The sequence below is a fragment of the Synchiropus splendidus genome, chromosome 2, assembly GCF_027744825.2.
Source record: "Synchiropus splendidus isolate RoL2022-P1 chromosome 2, RoL_Sspl_1.0, whole genome shotgun sequence".
Classification (NCBI taxonomy): Eukaryota; Metazoa; Chordata; class Actinopteri; order Syngnathiformes; family Callionymidae; genus Synchiropus; species Synchiropus splendidus.
The window spans coordinates 21208107-21233109 of record NC_071335.1 but is presented as its reverse complement, the minus strand read 5'-3'; the positions used below and the strand labels follow the sequence as shown (position 1 = coordinate 21233109).

Sequence of the window (25003 nt, the reverse complement as noted above, 5' to 3'; positions counted from 1 at the left end):
AATCGCTTTGCGAAATCCCCGGTGACAGCTATTGATTCTGGTGGAGTCGAGTTAATCTGACTTGGTGTGTGGTTCTATATCCTTTGCCTTTGTTCAACTGCACTTAATCATCTTTCCAGAAGCCATAGATTTCTCCTTGGCTCTGTTGGAATACATAGACATCAAGTGTGTGAGGTTTGAAGGGGGAAAAGGAACTAAAAGTTTACAAGGATCAATAAGTGCTTTATGGCCCAGATCAGTTGTGCATGGTAGATCTTAAAAACCCTGGGTAGCACACCGCATTAAGAGAGGGGGGGAATACTACGACTCTTTATCAAAGAAAATCCTGGAGCCAATAAAACATGGCTCAATTGCGCCGACTGGCTGCAGGCCGAAAAGTCTCAATTAGACGGAACGATTGGGTGGAAACAACCTTATAAAAACCAAGAAGCCATGTCTTCCTTTGGCTTTTTAATCAAAGAACCACATTAGCATTTGGCTCACAGAGGTCAGTGCTTTCGACAAAAGCCAAACATATTTGTCACATACTGTACATCTGACTGAAAGATGAAGTGGGTACTAAGTGCAATGGTGTCAGCCTCCTTGAAAATCGTTCTCCACTTATGCGAAGATAACAGCTTCATTTTTCTTCCAGTATTTTTCTTCCAGTATCTGTTCCTTCCTCATCCTGGTGGACTGGAGCATCCAGTTCATTTTACCCTCTTTCTTCTCTCAATTTTCCAATGCTAAAATTGCTTTTTGCGTCGTCAGATTTTTTTTAGTTCTGTTCTGTTGGCTACTTCTGGTTTTATTTTGATAGAGCTGTCAGGTCTTCCTGTGTGCACCTTGTCTGTCTTGTTGCATCTTCTCCCAATCCTGCCGTTGCCTGCATCTGCACCGTTGCTTTGCTGTGTCACATCAAGCCAACTTAAGCATTGTCAAGTCTGAGATCCTTATTTATTTATTCTGAGGATTTAAGTTGGTTAAGAGTTTTTTATCCTTCCTTGTTGAGAGTTATTGTGGTTTTAAGTTGGACTGACGTTCTACATGGCCGTATTTTGTGGTGCTCCTTTTGTCACTAGTTTTTTTTTGCCTGGATTAAACTTTTGTTGAGATCTGCCTGGTCTCCTCTGTGTGGGTCCAAGCCCTGGGTGATCGTAACACCAACTTTCATAATCATAAGTTCTCAGTCTTGCTCTCAAAAAGTTTGGATCTAGATCCCCTTTGGTTGGTTTGCAGTCGTTGGTCGTGTCAAGGTTTCTAGGGTTAGGTACAATTAGGTATACAATACAGCATGCTTCATTTCCACAACATATATGGGAAGCTTCCAACAGACCGGTGGCAAAGGTCGGCCCATCCATTCCTGTATATAATACAATAGACTGTACCTGGTGCTTTACTTGCAGCATTTATCATACTTTTATTTTACATATATATATATATATATATATATATATATATAGATAGATATATATATATATATATATAGATAGATATATAGATAGATATATATAGATATATAGATATATATACATAGATCAACACAAAAATCAGCTTCAGTCTAACAGCAGCTGAAGATGTTAAGCATTGGGTTAAGCATTAAAGATGAGTGGACTCTCTGGTGCAGCGAATGCATGACTAAGCAACAATCCATCTGCACCTCTTCGGACAAGCTCCCTCAACCAGCACTGATCTGACCTGTTTTTACGCTATCTTGCATATAGCCTTAATCAATGGCTTGCTCTTTCTGTGATCCGGATGGATACAAAAAAAACAAACAAACACACATTTAAAAATACAATAGTACATGACAAAATCAAATGCAGTCGATGGTAAATAGTCAACAAGGTAAACGTTGCATTTTTGCATTTACAGCATCAAGCCATTGTAGCTCCAAAATAGCACAGGAAAATTCAAGAATCGCTTTTAGACGATCCAAAACAATAGAGAAGCCACAATCTGAAAGTCCATTTATATGCCGATTGCAACACATTGCTCTTTATATTTGACTCCGAAGAGCAAGACACAAGTCCTTACATCGATGTGAAATCACTATACTTCCATTTGATAACTGCCCACGCGACCTGACCTTGGATGAGAGGTGGAAATAGACGGATTGAAAAGAACCGCCACAACACACAGCAGTGGTTACAGGAGGACAGCAGTGGATACTGAGCCACACATGACATTTTTCCAAGCCAGAACTTGTGCATATTTGAAGGACTAAAAGGTGAAGCAGAGAAGTGCTCAGTAAAAATCATTGAGCTTTCTTCAAAGAAAAGATGAATATTTCAGTAAGAAAGTATATGACAGTCATACTCAAGTCTTTGTCTTCAATAGCAACAATGGTGCACTCCATTTCATGCCAAACAACAGTCATCATGGCAGAGCTCTCATGACTTCAGACATGTATGTCATCCATTACATTTTGAGTGACAAGAGACTTAATGGATGTGAAGACACGCGAGTTTCCAGTTGGTAGCTTATCAGGCGGTGAAAGTATGTGACTCTCAACTATCCCTGCAGATGATGCTAACAAGGGAAACAAGGGATATACAGCTCAGCTAAATTGACTCTAATGGAGGTGGAGGTGGGACTGTTTACAACTTACAGACAAAAGTGGATGTGCGCATGAGAAAAGACAGGCTCTTATTCGCTGGAAGGATAATAGCTAAATTAGATGTTTTTTTTCTGGGTCATGGGTGAGAAAAAAAAATAGTCCTGGAAGCTCATGCAACATTTTCTATCCATGTTATTGGTTTAGGACACAAAAATTGAATTTATTTACCATGTTTAACAAAAAAAAAACAACAAAAAAAGTGCTTCCGTTGAAGTCATGGGAGCAGTTTGAGAAGAAAGTTTGAGGCTTGGCAAATGGAATTCCACACGCTCTACCTTCAAAGTCCCTGCACTCTTATTACGGGGGGTGAATCGGGGGAGAGTGTCAGCGCTGAAAACTTGCTGTACTTGGAAAGCATTTTGGGTGCAAAGTCCACTGTGTACAGTATAGATGTTCATTGAGCACCTTTTAACCGTCGAACGGTTGCTTTTCAGGCAACGAAGAACGACTAAATGAACAAGACTCGAGACACACTGCTTTCATTTAAGCAGGGAATGTGCGACTTTGGGTCCGCCTGTATTGGGTTTGTATAATTCATACTGCCTCCAAAGTGTCCAAATGAAGGGGCTTAATGGTGATGATGAAGAAGACAAACAGTTTGGGCGCAGCAGAGGCCGAGGACAGATGGCATTCATGGTTTATATCAGACTTGAGACAGCTATGTAAATTGTCCATGCAATTTCTGTGTCCCTAAGTCACTAACCAGATTGCGATGTTAATCTAAGTGGTCTCCTGTGTACTTTCGGAAATGACTTCAAAATCTAGAACAGACCTCCGACGCCGTATGAGTCGAGCAGCCGCTCAGGCTACAGGGATGTTACATAACTCTCGCGAAACAATGCAATAAACAGAAGTGTGAGCATTTGTGTCACACTTGAACTGTCTGAAAAGCACTTACCAGTTTCAGACAGCAGCTTGATGGACTCCAGCACCCGCTCAGTGTACACCCCAGGCTCATAGTTCTCCATTTCCGCATTAATGATGTGGACCACGCGAGCAGCGCGGCCCCTGATGGCTCCGGCGGTTCGGTCGAGAGTGTCCACGTCTCCCTCTTGCAGGGCAATCACACACTTGTTCACGTCTTCAAGGATGTGATTTTCTTTCAAGAAGAAAATCATGGTCACATTCTATGTATTTGCAAGTTTTGAAGATCTGTAAGAGGTGTTTAAGCTTATTGACTGGCAGATTTTTTTAGCCCCAAAATACACACACCAAGTTACAGTATGGAAATATATATATATATATTTTGGTATAATGAGTGCAGCGCCTCAACTGGACACCTCAAAACACTGTCTTACCTGACACAGACAAGAAGTCATCCACGGAGGTGATGTCATCAACAGCTTCGGTCAGAATCCGAACCTGCTTCTCCCACTGATCCTTGAAAACATCCATGTTGTCCTGAGCCACTTTGCTCTGAGGACGCGCCGCCAAAGTCAGGGCAGCGTTTATAACCTTGAACAGATGAGGAACAGCGTAAGCATAAACATTGGGGGGAAATCGTACCAAACACAAATCACTCATAAACACATTTGATTTGACAACTTCTTTTCAGGTATTAAAAAAAAAAAAAAAAAACACCCACTGTGGAGAACTAGACATTTTTTGGGCCTGTAAGAAGCTGAGCCAGCCAAGAGAGATAGTGCTCTCTGTCACAGTGCGCTGTTTAAAGGTATGTATCCTGCTTTTTTTTTTTTTTTTTTTCTTTTGTATACTGCTTGTTTATTAATTTCAGAATGACAATTAAAGCCTTCGTCCTTTGCATACACCCTGGGAAGCAGAAATATAATCCCCTTTTTTAACAAAATTCATAGCTCTTTCTCTTAAATGCCATCCAAGATTTTTCCTGCTAAAAAAAATCTAAAAAAATAAATAAATAAATAAATAAACCCATGCATGAATCCCTTGGAGACACCAGCATAATTAATTGCATAAATATTTTTGACAAGTCTTTTCATAAAGCCATTCATTGTTGCAGTTTATTTTTTATTTTTTTAATAATCACCTGCGGACATAAACTGTCAATTTGGGTGGCAGCCATCCGCACCAACTTCACACCTTCTTCATTGTTGGAGATGGAGCAAGCCAAGTTGGCAACCTACACGCAGAGAGGAGAGAAAAAAGGACGCTTTAAAAACGCGTGCAGACAATATCCATTTCTTAAATGACAGACAGCACGATTTCAAGCCAGCATGAGCATCAGTGACGTCCCTCGAGGATCTAATCTCTACATAAATACCACACAACATTGACAGAAATCCTTTTTCTTGGTAGAATCTCATCATGATGTGGTACGAAACACCTGAGTGACAGAGTACAGGTTGGACCTTCACTCGCATTTGTCGCGAGATAATTGGATTTCCTGCGCCCGATTCAAGCAATATGTATATGGAACAGCCAAACTAAATGGGCTAACCTTTTCAGAATACTGGTGATTCATCTCTCGCATCGGTGAGTCGTCATGAGGAATGCTCATGCAAAGGTGTTCCCTTATTGTAAGATATCTGCTTTTCATATTCATGAAGAGACACAAAGGTCAATGTGTCTTATTATTACTTTATTTTTTCATTTGCCAGCACATTATGAATCGACATTGTTTCTCTTTCAATGTCGTTCGCTATTACTGTCTCTTCAAGACAGCAGTGTGCGATGAGCCGCTGGAACTTCATTATCTTAATATTATTGATAGTTTTCCCGTGTAGTTCCAGTTTTAGTCAGTTTAAATGGTTAAAAAAGCAATATTAATAATGACATGGGAAGAACTGAAAGGGCCCAAATGGGACAATAGGAATTCTGTCTGAATTATCAGCAACAGCAAACTTCCACAACTGGACTTTTATTATGGAGTCTATCTGAATTGACCAGCGTCCAGGCGCGAGGTGCTGTGGTAAGAATCGCAACGGTCCCCTCTCAATGAACTCATCGCAGGCGCTGAGCGTAGCTAGCGTTAGCATGGGCAACCTGTTTAATGGCAGCGATCACGGAGAAGCCAGCGTACCTCCTGAAGTCTGGCTGTGTAAGTGCTGGGGTCTACTGTGATATGGTCCTCATCTGCTTTCAGATGGTGCTCTCTGGATGGGATGAAGCAGTTTCGGTAATTTAAAATGCTCACGTCAAATCCCCTTAGCCGTGACACAATCGTCAATAGAGGGTGAACCCCATTGCATTTGACTGCACACCCTTCAACCTGTTCACACTGCATTGACATTGTGCTGCTGTCCCCACTGCAGTTTTGCTGTTTGGAGCTTGTAAAAGCCATCAGTGCTGCAGTGGTAAGCACATTCATGTAGACGACAATAAAACCAGGGCCGGTAGAGACCGATCAAAACGATACAAATGATATCACATGAAACAAATACATTAATATTTGCCTAGCTGGGTGAAGCTATTGATGGAGAAAATGAGGAATGTTAGCAAAGGCCAGTGAAACGTCCGCCCAGGAGAGGGCCAGACAAATAAATCTGAGTGACATCTCTGTATTTTCCTCTATCAAATTCTCATAACTGAAAACTTTTAATAATCCAATAACACAATCGTATAAATCTGATTTGGAAAATATGAGGAACTTGTGAACTTTAAAGAGTCACATGGCTGTCGGCGGGAAAATGTGTCCGCTTCTATTAGCACTTCAACTGTTCATGGGCCAGTGTTGGAGGCAAATTGAAGTAAATCAAATTTGTGTTAGAGAAGTCTTGCTCAGAGCCCCGTCTCTTTACTCATGACAGCAATAAGCCCATTGATGGATTGCTGGTCTTTATGCGAGGCTGTGTTGATGTGGTGTATGTGAGACACAGAAGCAGGCAGTGCAAAGTGGTTGGCAGGGAAACCGGGAGTGTGTGAGCGTGTGCGCGCATATAAGGAGTCGCCAAACAACAGTGTAGGCGTTAGCGCTGCTGTCCGTGAGCCACGTCAACTCCACCCAGTAACACTTTTGAAGGGGTTACAAATCATCTTTCGCAGCAGCAGTCGACCACGTATGAACCAAAAGAGAGAAAACTTGGTTAAAGGTTTCATAGTTGAAGAGGATTTAAATGATACTTTTGTCAAAAGGAAGTAGCTGCAATTGCCAAAGCAAATTTGCCATGTCAAACAAAGGCATTAACAAAATAAGATTGAGATAAAGGCAAGTACGAGATGGTTTTTAAACTATCGGAACCAAAAACTAACAAGTAATTACAGTATAATGACAAGAAAACAGGAAACAGGAAGATACAGGCAAATACAATAGAAGAGTCTATAGCTTGGAGTTTAAGTATCTCGGGGTCTTGTTCTCGAGTGAGGGAAAAGGGGAGCGTGAGATTGATAGACGGGTTGGTGCAGTGGCAGCAGTGATGCGGTCGCTGTATCGGACCGTCGTGGTGAAGAGGGAGTCACAAGACGAAGCTCTCGATTTACCGGTCAATTTACGTTCCCACTCTCACCTATGGTCACGAGCTTCGGGTAATGACCGAAAGGATGAGATCGCGGATCCAAGCGGCTGAGAGATAGGAACTCCTCACCCTTAGAGATAGGGTGAGGAGTTGGGTCATCTGGGAGGAGCTCGGGGTGGAGCCGCTGCTCCTCCACATCCAGAGGAACCAGCTGAGGTGGCTCGGGCATCTGATCCGGATGCCCCCTGGACGCCTCCCTGGGGAGGTGTTCCGGGCATGTCCTACCAGGAGGAGACCCCAGGGAAGACCCAGGACTCGCTGGAGAGATGATGTCTCTGGTCTGGCCTGGGAACGCCTCGGGATCCCCCAGGAGGAGCTGGAGGAGGTTTGAGCCGATCAGGAAGTTTGGGCTTCCCTGCTCCGAATGCTGCCTCCGCGACCCGCCCCCGGATAAGCGGCAGAAGAAGGAAGGAAGGAAGAGTCTATAGCTTACGTTCTCAGATGATGTTTCATTGCACATGATTTATTCGCTTGGTTAACTGTCAAGTGTTTTGGATGGAAAACTATTTCAGAACAGGCAGACGCCGTTCTTCCCTTAACTGTTTATCATGAGAGAGAAATGCGAGCACGTTTGCTGACATTTATTTATTTAACTCTTCATTGGTGCCCACTGGCCCAAGGATCCTAGAGGCATCATCTAAGACTCTCAGTCCGAAAGGGGATGTGGAGGCTGGCAAAACCAAATACCTGCTCCAGTGCCAACAGTGCAGCATCCAGCCAAAACGACTAATTGCTATTATCTAAAGAAGCCTTTATTCCTTTGAGGTTTCCTTTTTTGTTTGTAAGAGAAGCGAACAGAGAAAAAAAAAAAAAGAAGACAGCAGGTTTGGAACGGCACAATGCAGGCTTAATGCTGCTACTGTCAAGGATGTTGGAACACAATACGCGACTCAAAGAGGTGTGTGTGTGTGTGTGAGACGGAGACAAGCGAGAGGCAGAGATCCCTGCTGAATGCCCATTCTTCATTTTACCCTCCAACAAAGATCTATTGATTTTGTCCCATTGCTTGGCCAGGGATAATTACTTCCATTTGAATTTGAGGACAACTTACAATCGCAGAAACCGGTATTATAAAGCAGCTCAATCGTGGATTTAAAGCAAGTAAGTCGAATTTTGCCAACACGTCCATGCCAAGTGTTTTTGAGTTTGGAATATAATTACTGCACAGACACGACTGAGGAGAGCAATAAAATAATAATGATGAAACACAAACGTTTTCAATAAACCTGATGGGGAAAAAAAACAAACACGCAAATTTGTGCTTGTGATTAAAACTGAAATTTAATTCTTGACGGTTCCAACTCCAATCCAAAATGCAGCTGCAACCACTGCGTCATTTAACGTCTTTATCGAAACTGAAATCATAATATATTTCCATCACACAAGAAATGCAAACCAAAACAATGGAATCACGCAGTTTGGCATCAACAAGATGCATGTTTGCCAAGGGCATGTTGCGTATGAATATAGAGCTTATTTAATATTGTATTCAACTTGATTTAAAGTCTATGTCTCCTGGTAATGTCTTTAGTAGAAAAAGAGATCCTGTGCTGCATTCATAAATGCAAACAGACGCAAATGGAAGAGCAAATAAATCCCTCTACTTTTTACAGAGGATTCAAGGCACAACACAGAAAAGCAATAAGCAATACTCCGGCTGCATGATTTGTTGGCTCACATGTCAAGGTTGTGTGAAGTTAAATTCTTATGGGGATATAAAGCATTAGGAGGTGCTGACCTTCTGCGCTTTATTATGAATTGTATCTTTCAAAATCAATTCCTATTAAGAGGTTAAACATGTGCTTCCACTGCCACAGGAATATTCAACACTCTGCAGAACCTTCACTCAATATTATCAATGTGAATTCATTCACTTTTGTCAATGTTTATATGACTTAAAAATTATTGAAAAAAGTTGCTTCCTTACAGAAGGAGCTGTTTTTACATTGAACAAATAAATGGCTGGCTTAGTAAACAAGTAGATTCCCTGCAAGCTCTGGTCTGGGAGGTACAACACTACAACAAAAATGCATTAGCATCAGTAAGGAAGACAGCAGCAGGGGAGGATGACAGCACGGTTTATACCATGGCTAAATGCACATTGCTGCATATGTACATTTCTCATCGGGGAACAGATGAACAAGTACGAGGGAGTGGTGAACTTTTGCCTCGACTTCACTTGATCTGCTTCTATGTTTTGCACAAAATTCTGTATCATCTACCTCTCAGTGACCATATCCAAAAATATTATGATGCGTTAAAATATATTCTCGACTAAATGAAAGACCACGTTCTAAAGGAGACTGGGAGCCTTGGGATTAATATCAACAGCATAAACATTTTATTGGGCTCAGCAAGGGACGCAGAGAGGTAACTGACAGCAGTATAAACAAATCATAACTGAAGCTTGACACAACCAATAGGGACAGGGGTATAAAGTGTGTGGGTGTGCATTCTTACCAAACCGTTTACTGCACCGTAGTAGGACTTTTGAATGTGCATTTGACAACACCTATGTAAGATTAGTCAGCCCTCCAGGATTTCATTGACTTATTGATTGTTGCGGTCAAAATGCCAGATTTTGCAGCAAATTTCTGGCTCTGAAACTGCATGACGGGAAATAAGGACCTCTGTAGCTTAAACGTAGCTTAAACTAGAGTCAGTTTTTGGCCTAAGGCTGGAATGATTTAAAAAATGCTCGTGTACAGAACACACTCACAAAGTAAATAGACGAATACGTGAATGTACTTGCTCAATAAACAGTGCTAAAATGAGTACATTTTTTTTTCAACGTGAGGTTCCGTGAGTAGCTTCGGCGCTCCACGTTTTGTTGTGGAGCTCCTCCCCAGGGCGGAGACTGACAGACTTTTGTCAAGGTAAAGGTGGGGAACGTTGACCGGAGTGTCAGAAATAGCATGGTGAGAGATGGATCTCGCAGTCAGCTATGTTTGTTTATGTCCACCGCGCATAGTGTGATGGCGCGCTGTACAAGTGAGTTCCGCATTTTACAGTACACTATACAAGTCAACGAATTTGGACAAGTATGAATGGATTCAGAATCGTTCATATCGCGACACTTGGCGGAAATATTTGTGGCCAAATATGAGTGTTTGGCGTTGCACATGATATGATGACACACATGCCACGCAGAGGGGTGGGCGAAAGAAGATTGTCGCGGAGATTGGCCTGAATTGCTGAACTCGCAGGAATTGAAATTGCGTTGACAGTTGCAGTCGCAACAATGCTTCCTCTCAATGTCAGTATCAGGTGCGCAGCAAAAAGGTTAGTTGCCCAAAACTGTCTGCGTATCAATCCAAATCCAGTCTGGATACAAAACATCTCCCCACAGACAGAGCTGTTGACATTTTCCGGTCTGTATATAGAAGAACCCACACCAATCTTATCAGGGCTCTGAATGTCACAAGTATCCGCATTCACGAAAAGCATTCGCCGCAGCAGTATCAGATCTAAGGGCTTAATCTCCGAACAATGATTACAAATGAGTCATTGAACCTTTAATTGGTTTGATTCATATTTGCATAGCGCTGAAATGAGTCGTTATTCGGCAGGCGTTTCATTGAAGCTGTTTACGTCCGTTCAGTCGAGACATCTTCGCAGCCTTGAAATTAGCCCTTTTTTTTGCAACCAAAGTGGCTGGTAAACAGTGGATTTTCACGATGATGAGGACAAAGGCGACAAAAGAAACGCGTTCAGTGGAGGTCAGGAATTCTGGCGCCACCATGAGAGAACACGCTGGGTTAAGTATGTGATTGTCCAATACTACTTAATGAAAGTATTGCAAATAATGCTGTGGAAAACAAGAAAGGCAACCATTTGAGACGTTCAGTATTAGTGTTTCATTTCACGCCAATTTATTCCAACTCTGCCGCATGAATGTTGATACATTAACATACATTTACATTTTACTGCCAAAGGCTATAGGCAGCAACAAGAGCCACATTGTAATGCAAGTATGGCATTCTTGCCTTGTCTTGCATTTCTTGCAATATACTCCATTCAAAGTAGGAGCAGCAGAGCCCACTTCTCTGTACATTAGGTGAAGATCCAGCGATGAAAGCAGCAGCCTAACTTTGGTCATGGCATAGCAGTTCCAGCTGGTTGCAAGCCAGACATCTATTGGTCAAGACAGCCCGCCCCAGAGTGACTTCCCATCCCTCATTTCCTGACAAGAAAAGCAGCTATAGGGCTATTTCAACTAAAGTATTGATTTATCTTTGCTCGCTCCTTCTGCATCCCACGCGCCATCTCTAAGAGTGCTCGCCAAGCATTTGGTCTTGGCACCAAAACACAATTATGAAAATGGACCTGGTTGTTTCTTTTAATCTATTCAAACACAGTCCCACCGCAGCATAAGTTATTTAAAAGAGATACAAAGGAATCCAAAATGGTGAAACCACTGAAATATTCAGCACCGTATACAGCCTCTCCCCTCCTATTGAAAAGGGTTTAAACCTAGTCAGGCGCAGAGCACATGTATAGATAGTTATGAAAAGCAAGAGTAACCTTTAGTCATGCCTCATGCACTTATTTGTTGTTGTCCCAGGGGGAGACACCTACGCTAAGTTTAGAGTCGCAAATTAACCTCTGTATGTGTTTGGACCGTGGGAGGAAACCAGAGAGCCCACAGAAAAACCCACGCTAGCCCACGGATAACAGGCCAACACTACACAGAAAGGACTGCAGTAGAAAATTGTTTTCTTTCAGTGAACCAAACCAGGGCTCATAAACTCTAAACAGGGCCTTCCCTCCCAATAGGCTGGCAATCCTATCGACACAGGTGAGATGAGATGATATGAAGAGCTTCTCCTTCATGATAAAACAAAGCGGAAACAGCACAACAACGGACAATACACAACATGGAAGTGGACATGAGCGTTGAGGTTGTGACAGGAACATGTCTGATGCTCATGGAAGTACAGTAAGTGTGAGATTTACTTCTCTCACTTCTATGATTAAATACATTTTTATGGCCATCGATTCAATAAATGTCCAAAAATACCCCTGTCCTTTCTTGTTTCTCCCATTCACCATCAGGAATAATTCCATCTGACCACACCTCAAACACAAAGGATCATCTTATACCAGTTAAGATAACCATCCGTGGTTGGGACTATTACTTTACTGAAGGGAAGTTTTGGAAATACAACACAGAGTGGAAAATAAATATTTTATATCTATCTATCTATCTATCTATCTATCTATCTATCTACCGATCTATATATACAGTATATATATATATATATATATATATATATATATATATATATATATATATATATATATATATATATATATATATATATATATATATATCTGATAAAATAAAACCAACGATATATATATATATATATATATATATATATATATATATATATATATATATATATATATAAATGCCCCAGCATTTAGGTCTGTTTTTAGGTCTATACATCTATTTTAATAAAAAGACACTGCAGAGTTTAATGGCCCAGAGTACAGACAAATTCAAATTTCCAGTCACCAAAAGCTTTTGGCTTTGGCTATTAGTTCATTAAGAAGCAGCCATAATGTTTGCCCAGGGTTGCAGATTATTATGAAGCCTGAAATCTTCAGATGGAATGTAATTTGGAAATGATGGTTTTATAAAATTAGGAGTGGTAGGTGTTTCATCACCACGACCACAATATCTGAAGCTCTCACCTCAGACTCTCTCGTTTGACAGCCGACCTCGACACCTCCTGGTTTGTGTTTGTGTCCTGCTTAAAAGACCAGACTCACAACAGTTGGCCGACTGCAGCATCATATGCACTGCATAGCATGTCTCGTGATATTTACTTCTGCCCACCTCTGCGCAGTGGAAGCACATTAAGACTCAAACGGAGTGTGAATTCCTTCAAACAATCAATTGAAATCAATGAAATGCTAACAATAAAAAAAGCATTAGTGTTTCGATGAGGACAACAGCCAAGTTGACGCCTGACTCTAAATCCAAGTGTGTGTTTCCATCAGCGTGACTTTGTCTCACATAATGATACGCTGCTTCGCTGCGGACTCAACCACTGCTGCACATTTAGTTGCACGTCTTTCCAAACACAGAACCAAATGAAGAACGAGAGAGCAACTTCATGATGTTCGGATAGAAAGGAAGGAAGGCTTTGAATCACTTACTCATTACTTATTAACAACACAAACCAAAGCTCAGTTTAGAAGGACAAGACCATGAATAAGCCATTAGATACCGCCCTCTCACTTGAAAATATCATCAATATCATGCCTCTCAGTTGTGTAAAACACAAAAACTTATTTTTTTCCAAGTACTAGTCACATCTGAAAAGATATATATATATATATATATATATATATATATATATATATATATATGTGTGTGTGTGTGTGTGTGTGTGTGCGTGTGCATCTCACGCGTTCTTACTTAACCCATCAAAACCCCACACGCCAGAGTAGATGCATAGCTCTTCGTGCTCCATTAATCCAATGACAATGCCCTGTGACTCAGACCAGCTTAGCAGGCATTGCTGATCCCCTCTGGCCTTTCCGTATACTTAGCATGACATCCATGCTTGGCAATTATGAGCCAATAAAGGCACAAATAGAACGTAACTAGTGCGAAAGCATTTGATCCCGTGGTTAATTGCATGTTGTGTGACCATAACCATCGTGATGAAAGAGGAAGAATAAATATGGAAAAGTTAAAACGTGAAAAACACGATGGAGATGGACAACATTCAATTGCACTCTAGACCATTAAATTGTATTACATTGTATATCTATATTATGCAACCACGTTGATATGAATAAAGTGTAAGAAAAGATGAAAATTAATGTGATTCAACCTTTTCAAAAACATGTTAGCATTTGACAGCACTAAGAAAAATGTTTCAGTCACGGTTTAATGATGAGGATACGACAAGACCTGCAAGTGACCTCTGAGCTTATAGATAGTTTTGGTCCAGAGCTGAGCATTAGAAACATGTTCTATACTTTTGCACACATCATCATAACATAGCTCTAGTTGCAAGACTGCTTTGTTCTAAGCCAACACGCAAAGGAGAACCGGTTAAGCAGAGGTCGCAAAAGTGAAGACGCCGTAGTCTGACTACCAGAAACCAGAAATTGGGACCAGAAATCAGCTGTCAGCTGGTGAACAGAAATAGCACACGGTCAGCTTGAAATATAGGCCTCACACACAAGTAGAGCAGGCAGGACATCTTCACCAAATGTGTGACATTTTGAGTCAACTCAACTGCCAGATTCTGTTGCCTACATTAAAACTTGATGAAACAAATCTGTTTGGGTGTGAAATGGTCACAAGGAAGGGAGGAAAGGCTGTAAAACTGTCTTGACGTGCTGAATTATGAAAACCAAATGCATGATTTTCTGAAAGAGACTAAAATACGCTTTAATTTAAGGAAGGGTCCACATCAATAGCATCAGATATTGACTTGAACTTGAACTTGAACTTGGTGATGAATGTGCAGAATTCATTGCTTGTGAAGAAATGATGCACAGACTTCAAACTTAAGGTCTTTGCACACCAAGGATGACGCGAATAAACGGCGTAAAACTGTGAATACGGACGCGTCTGTCTATACAGATCAGGTGCGACACAACTAAATACATAAACATTGGTGGCAGGCAAGTCACAGCAAACAATGGGGTCTTATGAATTGGCTGAACTTACATGGAATATTGTAGAATTTGACATAATGTGACTGTTAAACTGTTTTTGTGTGGAAGAGGGACGTGTGTTTATGGGAAATTGTGTGGAAGGAAAGCATAGACAAGGCTGTCTGCTGGTCAGCAAGAGAGCTCTTCCTTCAGTTTACATGGAGTGGGTGGACACTTGTATTTATCCACCTTTTTGTGCCGACACGGTCCTCAACGTCGGTATAAGTTCGATTATACCGCATTTATTGTCCTCCAAACATCTTTATAACTGTTGGAGTTTTGTCGTGAAGGACCGGGATATGAAGACAATCAAATAGTCGGCCATGTTGGATGATGTTTGGGTATGCGACGTGTCAACAACGAGTGCTTCGATTTGTCAAACGTGTCCTCGTCCCAAGCGAAACTTTGGAAAAATCAACCTCCTTCCGAAACAAATAAAAGCCACCGTTTTTCTCAGGTTTTCGCTGAAATACAACAGGTTCGAAGAATTAAAAAAAATCTGTGAAATGTTCACACAAAAAAAAAATGGTGTGCAAGACGCATCCATCTGAAGGATCATTATTCTATCCTCTGTCCACATGAGATAAGAGGCACAGTGATGCTATGTTTCCATGACCATTATCTGGAACTCAGCAGTATAAATGAATCTAGCCCAGAGATGGCACGTTCCATATGATGAACATCATTGCTGCATTAGAAAGGGCACAGTACAACCTCCCAAGAGACAAGACCTGCAATGCATGGCACTTCAGTTGTAATAAGCTATCTGGGACAAAGCACCAGCCCCCTGCATACATATATATATATGTTTTTTCCAAGACTAATTAAACATCGACGTTGCCCGGGATCGTACGCATATCTCAGCGTCTGTATCACAGAAGACAACAGTGGGGAGATAATCTGTTTTTCCATAATGAGAATTGATGACCTTTTCTCTGCACCACCAAGCATTTTGTCTCATTCCCACTCCATTTCCGAAGACGGCCAACTCTCTTTTATTCCTGAATGGAAGCCTTCAGAGCTGTATGAAGAAAGGGGCCAAATGAAGCACTGTGTGACTAATGGACTTAATTTCCAGGTGATTTGACTAAACCAAGACGGCTGCGAATACATCAAAAGCTTTTCGATCCGATTTAAGTCTGTCACAGATGAATGTCGACTGAATGCTGTGTTCCCATTATTCAATCACATATGTATATGCAAAAAAAAAGCTTGAATGCCCGCAACGAATGGCTTTACCACCGCCCAGAAAGAGGCTGTGTTTCGGCATGAAACTGTTCATGTCAGTCAGCAAACAACTGGTAACCCTTTGAATGGATAAAAAAAAAAATCTGGAAATATATGTTATGTTACTAAGAACACATTCATACAGTTACAGTATGATCTGGATAACCATCGAGTTCCAGTGGGATTTTGAAGGATTTTTCATTCTACTGTCTAGAGAGAGCTAAACAGTGAATAAATAAATGTTAAACATGTATCAATGGAGCCAAACTGTGTTGTTAAAAGATGGTTTCTTAGTGAGTCTGAATTTTTTGACACCACTGTTGCCATCATACTTCAAATGAGTCCACTGGAAAGCCTGTCAATGCCTATGGAAGTCCTCATAGCAGACACTGAGTTGAATAATGCAGTGTCAAAAGTCTTGACAAAAAAAGAAAAATGACTTGAAGGAAAATATGGCACTGATATGGCATAAAAAAATCACGTCTGAAACACAAATCATCTCATTCCACATAAAACACGCCAACTTTTTGTTGCACTCCTTCACACTCTTTATACTTTGTTTTCTCCAGCTTCAAATCTTTCACGCCTATTTCTTGTAGTTAACTCAGTCGACAGCTTTCCGCTGAACAGAGAGCGTTCTTTCAACTATACAGTCCCGACTGTAAAGATCCCAGGTGTTACAGTAACACAGCTGTGTCTGTATCTTTTGCCAAATATCGTGAGTGATATTGTCTTAACAGTATTCCATAACCTTTTTTGACAGGCTAGCGCAGGCAGTTTCACTGACTGCAGCACATGTCTGAGCCTCTGTGGAAGCCAGCGGTTGGAATCCTAAAAGCTTCAGTTAAAAGTCATAAATATGAATTGCTTTTATATCTACAGGCAATCCCACAAAGCTAAGCCTTTAAATCTGAGACATGCGCCAATTAGCTGACAAGCGCTTTGAGAGGAGCGTCCCAGAGGCCACATCACTGTTCCACAAAACCATTACGCACTTTTGACAAACTCTACTTGAGTTTGTGTGACTCCCATGCATACACCATTTTACAGCAATTAGTTACATTGCTACGCAAAGCAAAAGAGAAAGTGTGACTGAGTCGCAACTCCATTAAGATTATTAAATAATCATCAAAAATTGAACAGCTAATAAGATTTTTTTTTTTGTAATTAATTTTAATTTTCTTTATGAAAATCATTGACGCAAAAACGCACATCCACATTGAAATGTTGAGCTTCTCTCACTGACACGTTCCAAGCCAGCCGGCTGCCAGATGCCCTGAAAAGAGCCGAGCCATACATTTCATAATCTCCTCACTCCTCATGGGTGTCGAAGCTTTCTTCATCTCTGAAACACAAAAACAGCCCCTCTCTATGTGGCTTTAGAGGCTTGCGCTAATGCTGTGTAAACATCACCGCTGCTGTTTGCCACTGATTTAGCACATGTTAATATTACATGAGACAGTGGGGCCCTTTGATGATGTAAGTGAACACTCAAACTAGGGCTTTCCACCTCGGGGAAGGGAAGGAGGGCACAAGGGAGCTCCTTGGAGATTTGTTTCACTTCTGCATTTGCAACACGGCTTGGAAGGAATTGAGGAGCTAATTTTTCTTCTGTCATTGTGGCGGATTGTTCTACTTTCAAAGGGACAGCAGCCTCCACGTCGATTTATTCGCCATTGAGTCACGTGAATCTCCACGCCGTTGTTAATAACTTGTTGAAGTCGCCCTTTCTGCTATATTTCAAGGAGACATATAGTTTCCGAGTCAGGGCTGTTTTCCTTTCAAACAACGCTTACATCACCATAAAATACATTGTGCTTCTCTAAACCACACATTTGGGACTCAATGCCATTTAATCTATGTGGGTAGTTGTATTCATTGTGTCTATAAAAGCTTCCAAAAAAATGGAACAGACACAAACACTTGCGACATCTTACTGGGGTGCACTTTTTAACATCACGCTCTTACCCTGAGCGTAACCATCTAAAACACACGGCAACCTTAACCAGGACTCTGAACCAAACTTACACTCAATTATAATGACCCAGTTAGTTTGAAGAATTCATCCTCAAATTGAGGCTTAACCATGTGTTGGGTCCAGGCAAAAGGGCAGAACAAAAACAACCACATGTGTTTTTCATGGAGCCTTTGTTCTTTCTATTTCCTCCTTTGAAGAATATTTGTGTAGAACCATCAACCACTTTCAGTTGGTGGATTCACCTTTACTCTTTGTGCTGCTGTTGTCACAAAAAGTGACTAGTATTCACTTGGACTCATTTACAGTTCCAAAGAAAAAAATCACGGTAACTTTACTGACGTTAATTTTTACCTTTATCTACACTGTCGCCCAGCCACTGACTCATAATCCAACTTCTTTATATTGAATTAACCAAAAATAAATAAATTAAATCTGGTATAATGCAGTGCATGTCTGAGGAGTTCAAAGTTTGAATTCATATACATCTTAGAGTAAAATGGACGTTTTTTTTTTTTTTTAAAGCTCTATCAGCAGACTACAAAGAGTCAATTTTCGCTCTAAAAAAGGAGCCAGAAATCCCCTCAGCACACTCCTCCACATCCATTAAGGGAGCTCTATGTGGATGATAAAGTTTAATATACAAAATGATGGCCAGAGAAGGGCTCGCCATCAAAGACGAAGACGAGGAAAATTGAATGTACTGCATGCAGCATGTGCATTTGTCAAGCTTGTCCCCGCTATAGAAGCCAACCAGCCTGAACATTCATATGTATAAAAACTAAATAAAAAAAAAAACATGTGGAAACGGTAAGAGCATTTTTCATATGGAAATACTTTCCGTTTTGGACTACCCAGTCCAAATGAGAATAAAGAGGACAAAATGAGGAGCACTCACAGATAAAGGATCACTACATGTAGGTAAGAGTATTCTCTTTGTGATTTCCAGACTATAAGCAGCTACTTTTTTTCTTGCGGTCTGAACACTCCAACTTGTACAACAACGGGGCTAATGCTTGGATTTTTACAGGCAAAAAAGGCCTCATGGCGTTTTATTTACCTTAACGTGGCTGCTGTCTCAGATCTTTGGACAATGTCAATAAAAGATGAGAAGAGTTCATGGTCCAAGTTCAGAACATGGATGAGTTTGTTTCATGAGTCAGTCTCCATGCTGCACCTTGTTTTCAAAACTAGTTCAGAAGTGATCCTCATGCATTTGTAAGCCGGGTGCAAGACTGGCATTTCTACAGCGCAGACAGCACCGCTGCACCTGCGGCTTATGGATGAAGAAGATCTATTTTCCTGCTAAAATTTAGTGGGTGCAGATAATATTCAAGTGCGCTCTATAGTCCAGAATTTATGGTAAATGACAGTAGTTTCATGGACCCCCATGAAAACCAGCCATTGGATATAAATATTTACTGTTTTTTTTAGGTTGTTTTACTTCTATTTATTGTGTGATGTAACTTAAGATTGTGTGTAGTCTGAGGTACAAGATGCAGCATACAGAACGCAATAGTGCATCCTTCAGGCCGTTCACTGGTAAACAATTACTGCTTACTATACAGTCATGAATACAGTGGTATATGCACAACCTCCCCCATTGGTGTGCATTTGCTTGTGCTACATTGGACATGGGAGTTTGTACTTGTAACGACAGCACACACTGAGAGTTAAATGGGGTGTAATAAAATGCGCATTGTGTTGGATGACAAGCCTGAACTCACGCGACGGGAGAGTACGAACTCATCGAGTTCTGAATTAATAAATACACCACAGCCTTTCAACCTCAAATCACAAGAGAAAATCTAATTTCTTTTTTACTTTTTTTGTTTTTTTAGCTACTATTTGGACAAATCCAATGAATAAATCAGCAAAAAAAAAAAAAGTGGGACACTTTAGTGCAACACTACAACAGACACGATGAAAGAAATGCAAAAATAAATTCATAAAGTCTGAAGTGGCTGATTAACCCAAATAGACAAAGAGCAGAAAAACAAGCCTTCATTTTCGTGAAATTGTCAACAGCACGTTCACGTCTAAGCAACCTTGGCTACAAACTGAAACCTCTGCCGCTGTAAGAAGTGCGTGCAGCTGAAGTACAGGACTAAAGAAACATTTGTCTTGCCGTGGTTGCATTACTTTATTTACTGAGACTTGTAAAGGTCACCTCATTTACATGCTGTTCTGCAGAGGCTGGTATCATGTTTAATGTGCAGCACATTACAGTTATACAAGAGGTCGTGTTTGCGGGGAGACATCGGACAGGTACACAGCAGCAGATGATCAGATTGTGACGGTCTGAAGGAAAGGAAGGAGAGAGAGAGAGAGAGCTGCGGTGCAGATATGAGTGTCTAATCTCCTTGCAGGCATTTGGATCTTGAGGACTCTACCTTCTTTTCAAAGAGACCGGATCATCGGAACAAATCATTCCAGACTTGGAGATCATTTTATTTTCCAATTTTCCTCTTATGGAGTCATCATCAGCCCACAATGGTGGCAGAAGACCAACTATTTCCGCCTCTCAAGTTTGACAGCGATGGCTTTATTCTGCTTTGGTCCAATCCTTTGTTTGGCTGTTATTAAGGTGAAAAAACATAACCTCCACTGCATCTCCTTAACAACAAGAATCATCAACAACACGTGGAGAGACAAGATTATAAATTCAGAGATTCTGCGTGGGTGATCTCACCAGGCTTTCTGCCACATATTGACTAACAAATGATCGAGTTTCAAAGATAAGATCTCACGTGAGCAAACATATTTAAATGAAGTAGAAACATCGAAACAAGTGGAGAGCACATGACACATCATGGAGGTGGACATGAACATGGCGGTTATCGGCGGAAAATCCCTGGCGGAAAGCCTGCTCACCATTTACGAGATTTGTGGTGGCACAAGTGAAACGGAGCAACCCCATGATCCCAAAGTACCAAGTGTACGGAATAAAAGCATGCACACACAAGTCCAAAAAGCTGCAGGATCAGGCCCTTTCTACAGGTCAAGCATCCTCAAATTGTATCACAAAGGAAAGGCCTTTTTTGTAAATCCAAGAATATAAAAAAGTTTCAAGCTTGGCACAGAGAGGACAGTTATTTGGATGTGACCTCATTGGCAAACAAGTGCAGTCGAAAACATAATTCACTGAGCTGAGGTCAAGAAAGGTCAGTATGGTGTTTGCTCAAAGCAAAGTCAAGAGGTCACTTCACACTCCAGGAGAACCAAACTATACTCCATTCAAAAAATAAAAAAATAAATAAAATGTTCGACATCATATTTGTCTATTAAAGACACCCCATTACACATGTGCGCAAATATGATCATTTCAGTCTTGAAACGCCATCTAACACATTCGGCTGCCCTCAGGCTCTTCATTCACATTTTCATGATCAACAGCGTTTTATTCTCGAATGCAAGCAAATGAAAGTTTCAAAATGTTATTTGTGATGGCAATTATCATAGTTCCAAACACATAATTCACTGGCCCAGCTAGAAGAGCGCTGCCTGGTGTTTGTGGCATACGAATCTGTGAGTTATGATTTGTGTCCAATAATGTGTTGCTTAAAACCTCTGAAGGAATATTTGTAACTTCATATTGTTATGCTTTCAAAATCCGTGAAATAATTTTTTGTTCATTCAAAAGCACGAGGAGAAATGAACAAAATGTATTTTAAAATGTCAAGAATGGCGCATAGAAGTTATATGTTACGTTATTATGTTCATGAAAATGAAAGCTTTACATTTTAACTCAACACCAAAGAAAAAAAATGAGGTGCACAATTTAAAATCTCAGAGCGCAATTCAGTCTGTTCTGGATTCATGACTAATATGTGACAAAAAAAACAGGTATTGAGTTTTTTCACCTGGTAAATAAAGGGGGGATGAGATTGCGCAGCAGCAAGCTAAATGGATGTCTTTAAGCAGACAATTCTCTGAAGAACGTGTTCAGCTGAAATGTGACAAGCATGTTCCTGTCAGATGCCGCAGGGTCACTGCCACTTCTTCTACGTCGTGTCATTAACATTTAAACATGGCTGCCTTACCGTTGACTTTCTGAAATGTGAGCTATACATTCAGCTGGATCATTTTATTTGTCTTTTATTCATACACACGAATATCAGTGTCATTACAAAAATGTGTGTGTGTGTGCGGGTGGGTGTGTGCGTGTGCCTGTGTGTAAGCATGCACGTTAATGTGAGTTGCCAGTACAGATGTATTATTTATGACTGACCTCAACAAGCTTGTTGGCATGTTCACGAAACACCTGAGCGTACTCCTTGACCTCCTTCTCGTTCCCACTCTTCGCTGCTTCAATAAGCACCAACAGAGGAACGTTGGTCTCCAGGAAAGAGTCGGAGATGTGGTCCATCACTGCCTTCCTCAGCTGCAGTAAGAAGGAGAAGAAATATCAGCAAGTAGAAAAAGAAGAGCATCATGGTAACATTCATCAGGAGTTTCTGGTCTTGAGAAATGTGAAGAACCATTGTATCTCCAACCAAAACCATCAATTCAACAGAGCACATTCATTAATATCCAGACTAGTAGAAACATGAAATAGGCATTCAAATAGTTATTGTTCCAATGAGCATATCTGCAAGATCATCGCTTTTTCTGAGCACACAGTCACGTAGGTAAAGGGTAGAGATGACTCATGAACGCACCACAGTGTAACTGATTCGGATGGAGGGGCCACATGGAGAAATGATAAAGATGAATGATTTCCAGGGTCACTGGTTCTTCTGCACGGTCAGCATTTTTTGCCCACACAAAACTCCTACTGAATCTCCCAGCGTTTTGATCACTTCCTTCTTCTATTCTCTGTCCCTCTGTTGTAGTGAAATGAACATACATGGGATAGATATCGTTGTTTTACCTTCAAATACAAGAGGAAATGTTTAGATTTGAACATGAATTTACAAAGTGGGCCTCGTACTGTCGCAAGAAGGTCGAAGGTTCGACCCCGGCTTGAGGCTACTCAGCGTGGAGTCTTTGTCTGTGGACCCTCTGTGTTTGCATGATTTTCTCCGGACACTCCTGTTTCCTCCTACAGTCCAAAAATTGAATTGGCGACCTGAACAGCTGGGATAGCATCCAGCCCACTGTGACTCCAATAGAGCTGAGAAGAATTAAACACCGAACCTCTCCACTAACAGCCAACCATTGAACTTTCAATCGCTTTAAAAATACTATTCATTAAGCAAGTAGTGGCCATGAAGTCATTTCATCAAAGCACCCAGAGCTAATGAAACTTTCCCTGTCTCTGAAAACATTTTTGCAGAAGAACAAACTTCAGTTGTTGCTCGAAGAGTTATTGATTAAAAAAAAAAAATCGGGAACCACAGCAGCTGTTCCGCCTTAACACGATAACCTCCAACCATTGAAAACAGCTGCACTCATTAACAAACTAATAGCAGGAATGGAAATGACTTTAGTGTTGAGGAGGAGACGGGGGGAAACAAAGATCGAGACGTATGAGGCAGCGGCGCACTGGGAAATCCTGGAATCAGCCATCAGTCATGGAAGAGCCCGGAGAGATGACAGGACAAATGCCTTTATTGTCGGCGAATGGCAGAAAGGAAGAACACATGGCTCACTTTCAGCAACTTTGTCTTGGTTACCTTTGGAATACCAATGAAGGGAAAGGACAAGAGTGTCGTTCACACACTTATTTATATCAACCAAAAACTCTCTATTACACTTGCTCTGGCCATTTCTTTCCAACTAGTAGTATTACATACTAAATATTGAGCTGTCAGCATCAATAACCCGCGATGAGGGCCATGTTGAATTCTAATATCTACCTGCTGTATCCTTAAAGTCAAGAGCAGGATCTCACCCAGCAATCCAGAGAATCTCCTCCCTTTAATGTACTTTAAAGCTGCCCTTTTATGACCCGATATGATTTTATTCTGGATCTGCCTCGCTCCTGAAAACTGGTGCTCGCTATTTTCCAACGAGTATTTTTCTACTCACTTGCGCTACGTTGCATTGTACAAGTTAAAGATTCATATTACAATGAGTTTTGTTCAGTTGCACCGACCCCCGTCTCACAAACCTTCAGTGTTTCTTGTCGCTTCTAATGTTCCACTCCTCCTTCCCCGACCAGGGATTTAACCAGGACACACTTCTCCACCCCACTGAAAGTTCCACTGTCTCTACACAGCACCGCTGATTTTCTGAACATGTTGACATGATTACAGTATCACAGGTTCAGACAATGCCCCCATGTGAAAGTTTACCCTCCCTCCTAATCTCAAAGCTCAAACAGACCGCCCATCCTGTCAAACCAAACCCCTGAATCAATACAGCAACCTGTCACAGACAGCAGCCAGCCTGTCAGACAGCCCTCCAAATGTTGCACGGATATGGCAGGCCTTTGGTGTGGAAAAAAACCTGTTGGTTTATCAGGCAAGAATGTATTCAAATAAATTATAATAAATAAAAATAAAATAATCGTCACCTGTCGACGCAAGTCCCTTGTCTTTTTGGTCATCTTGTCGATAGCCGAGTTCAGGGGGTCTCCTTTCTCCTTCCTCCCAGTCTGCAAAGAAGAAGAAGAAAATCATATCATTCAGATCCGTCTATACAAGTCGCAGTGTCACTCAAGTCATTTTAGGATTTGGATTCCATTTCCTGGCAATGACCACCGAGGTTGTGGTCACAGAACGGAACATGGGTTTGCAGTTTTTAATGTTGACTGAGTCAGTTAAACAGCTGCAGGATCAAGTATGTCTGGCAAGTATCAATTTTAGCCGCGCCAATTCCAGTGTGTGAGTCACTTCCAGGCCCTGCCAATTTCTTTGAGTGGCGGTAAGAGACTTTGGATCAACAACCTTCTAGTCGGCGTCATCACAGCGCGTTGAACATATATGGTGTTCTCCAGTTAGGAAAAAATAGCAATGTTTAATTCAAATCACTATCTGTATCTGGGTCTCAACCATGGTAAACACACCAGAGGACTAGTTGGATACAACACTATCTGGTGTATGCCTTTGAAGGGGCGTGCGAGTGGAGAAGAATCCAGGGTGGGTCAATGTGATCAACAACTTCGAGGTTCGAGATGAGCATATCCGTTGATGTTGGGTG

The 25003-nt window shown here is 41.2% G+C and overlaps 1 protein-coding gene across 1 annotated transcript in view; it reads right to left on the bottom strand.

The window, feature by feature from the left end:
• The window catches only part of ctnna2 (catenin (cadherin-associated protein), alpha 2), a 121662-nt gene that overhangs the window by 20282 nt on the left and 76377 nt on the right, over positions 1-25003 (bottom strand). Inside the window, exons 8-12 of the mRNA XM_053855010.1 lie at positions 24378-24458; positions 22149-22301; positions 4605-4697; positions 3898-4054; positions 3498-3698 (exon numbers count right to left, since the gene is read on the bottom strand). Of these exons, the coding sequence (XP_053710985.1) occupies positions 3498-3698; positions 3898-4054; positions 4605-4697; positions 22149-22301; positions 24378-24458 (685 nt within the window). The remainder of the gene's footprint in view (positions 1-3497; positions 3699-3897; positions 4055-4604; positions 4698-22148; positions 22302-24377; positions 24459-25003) is intronic.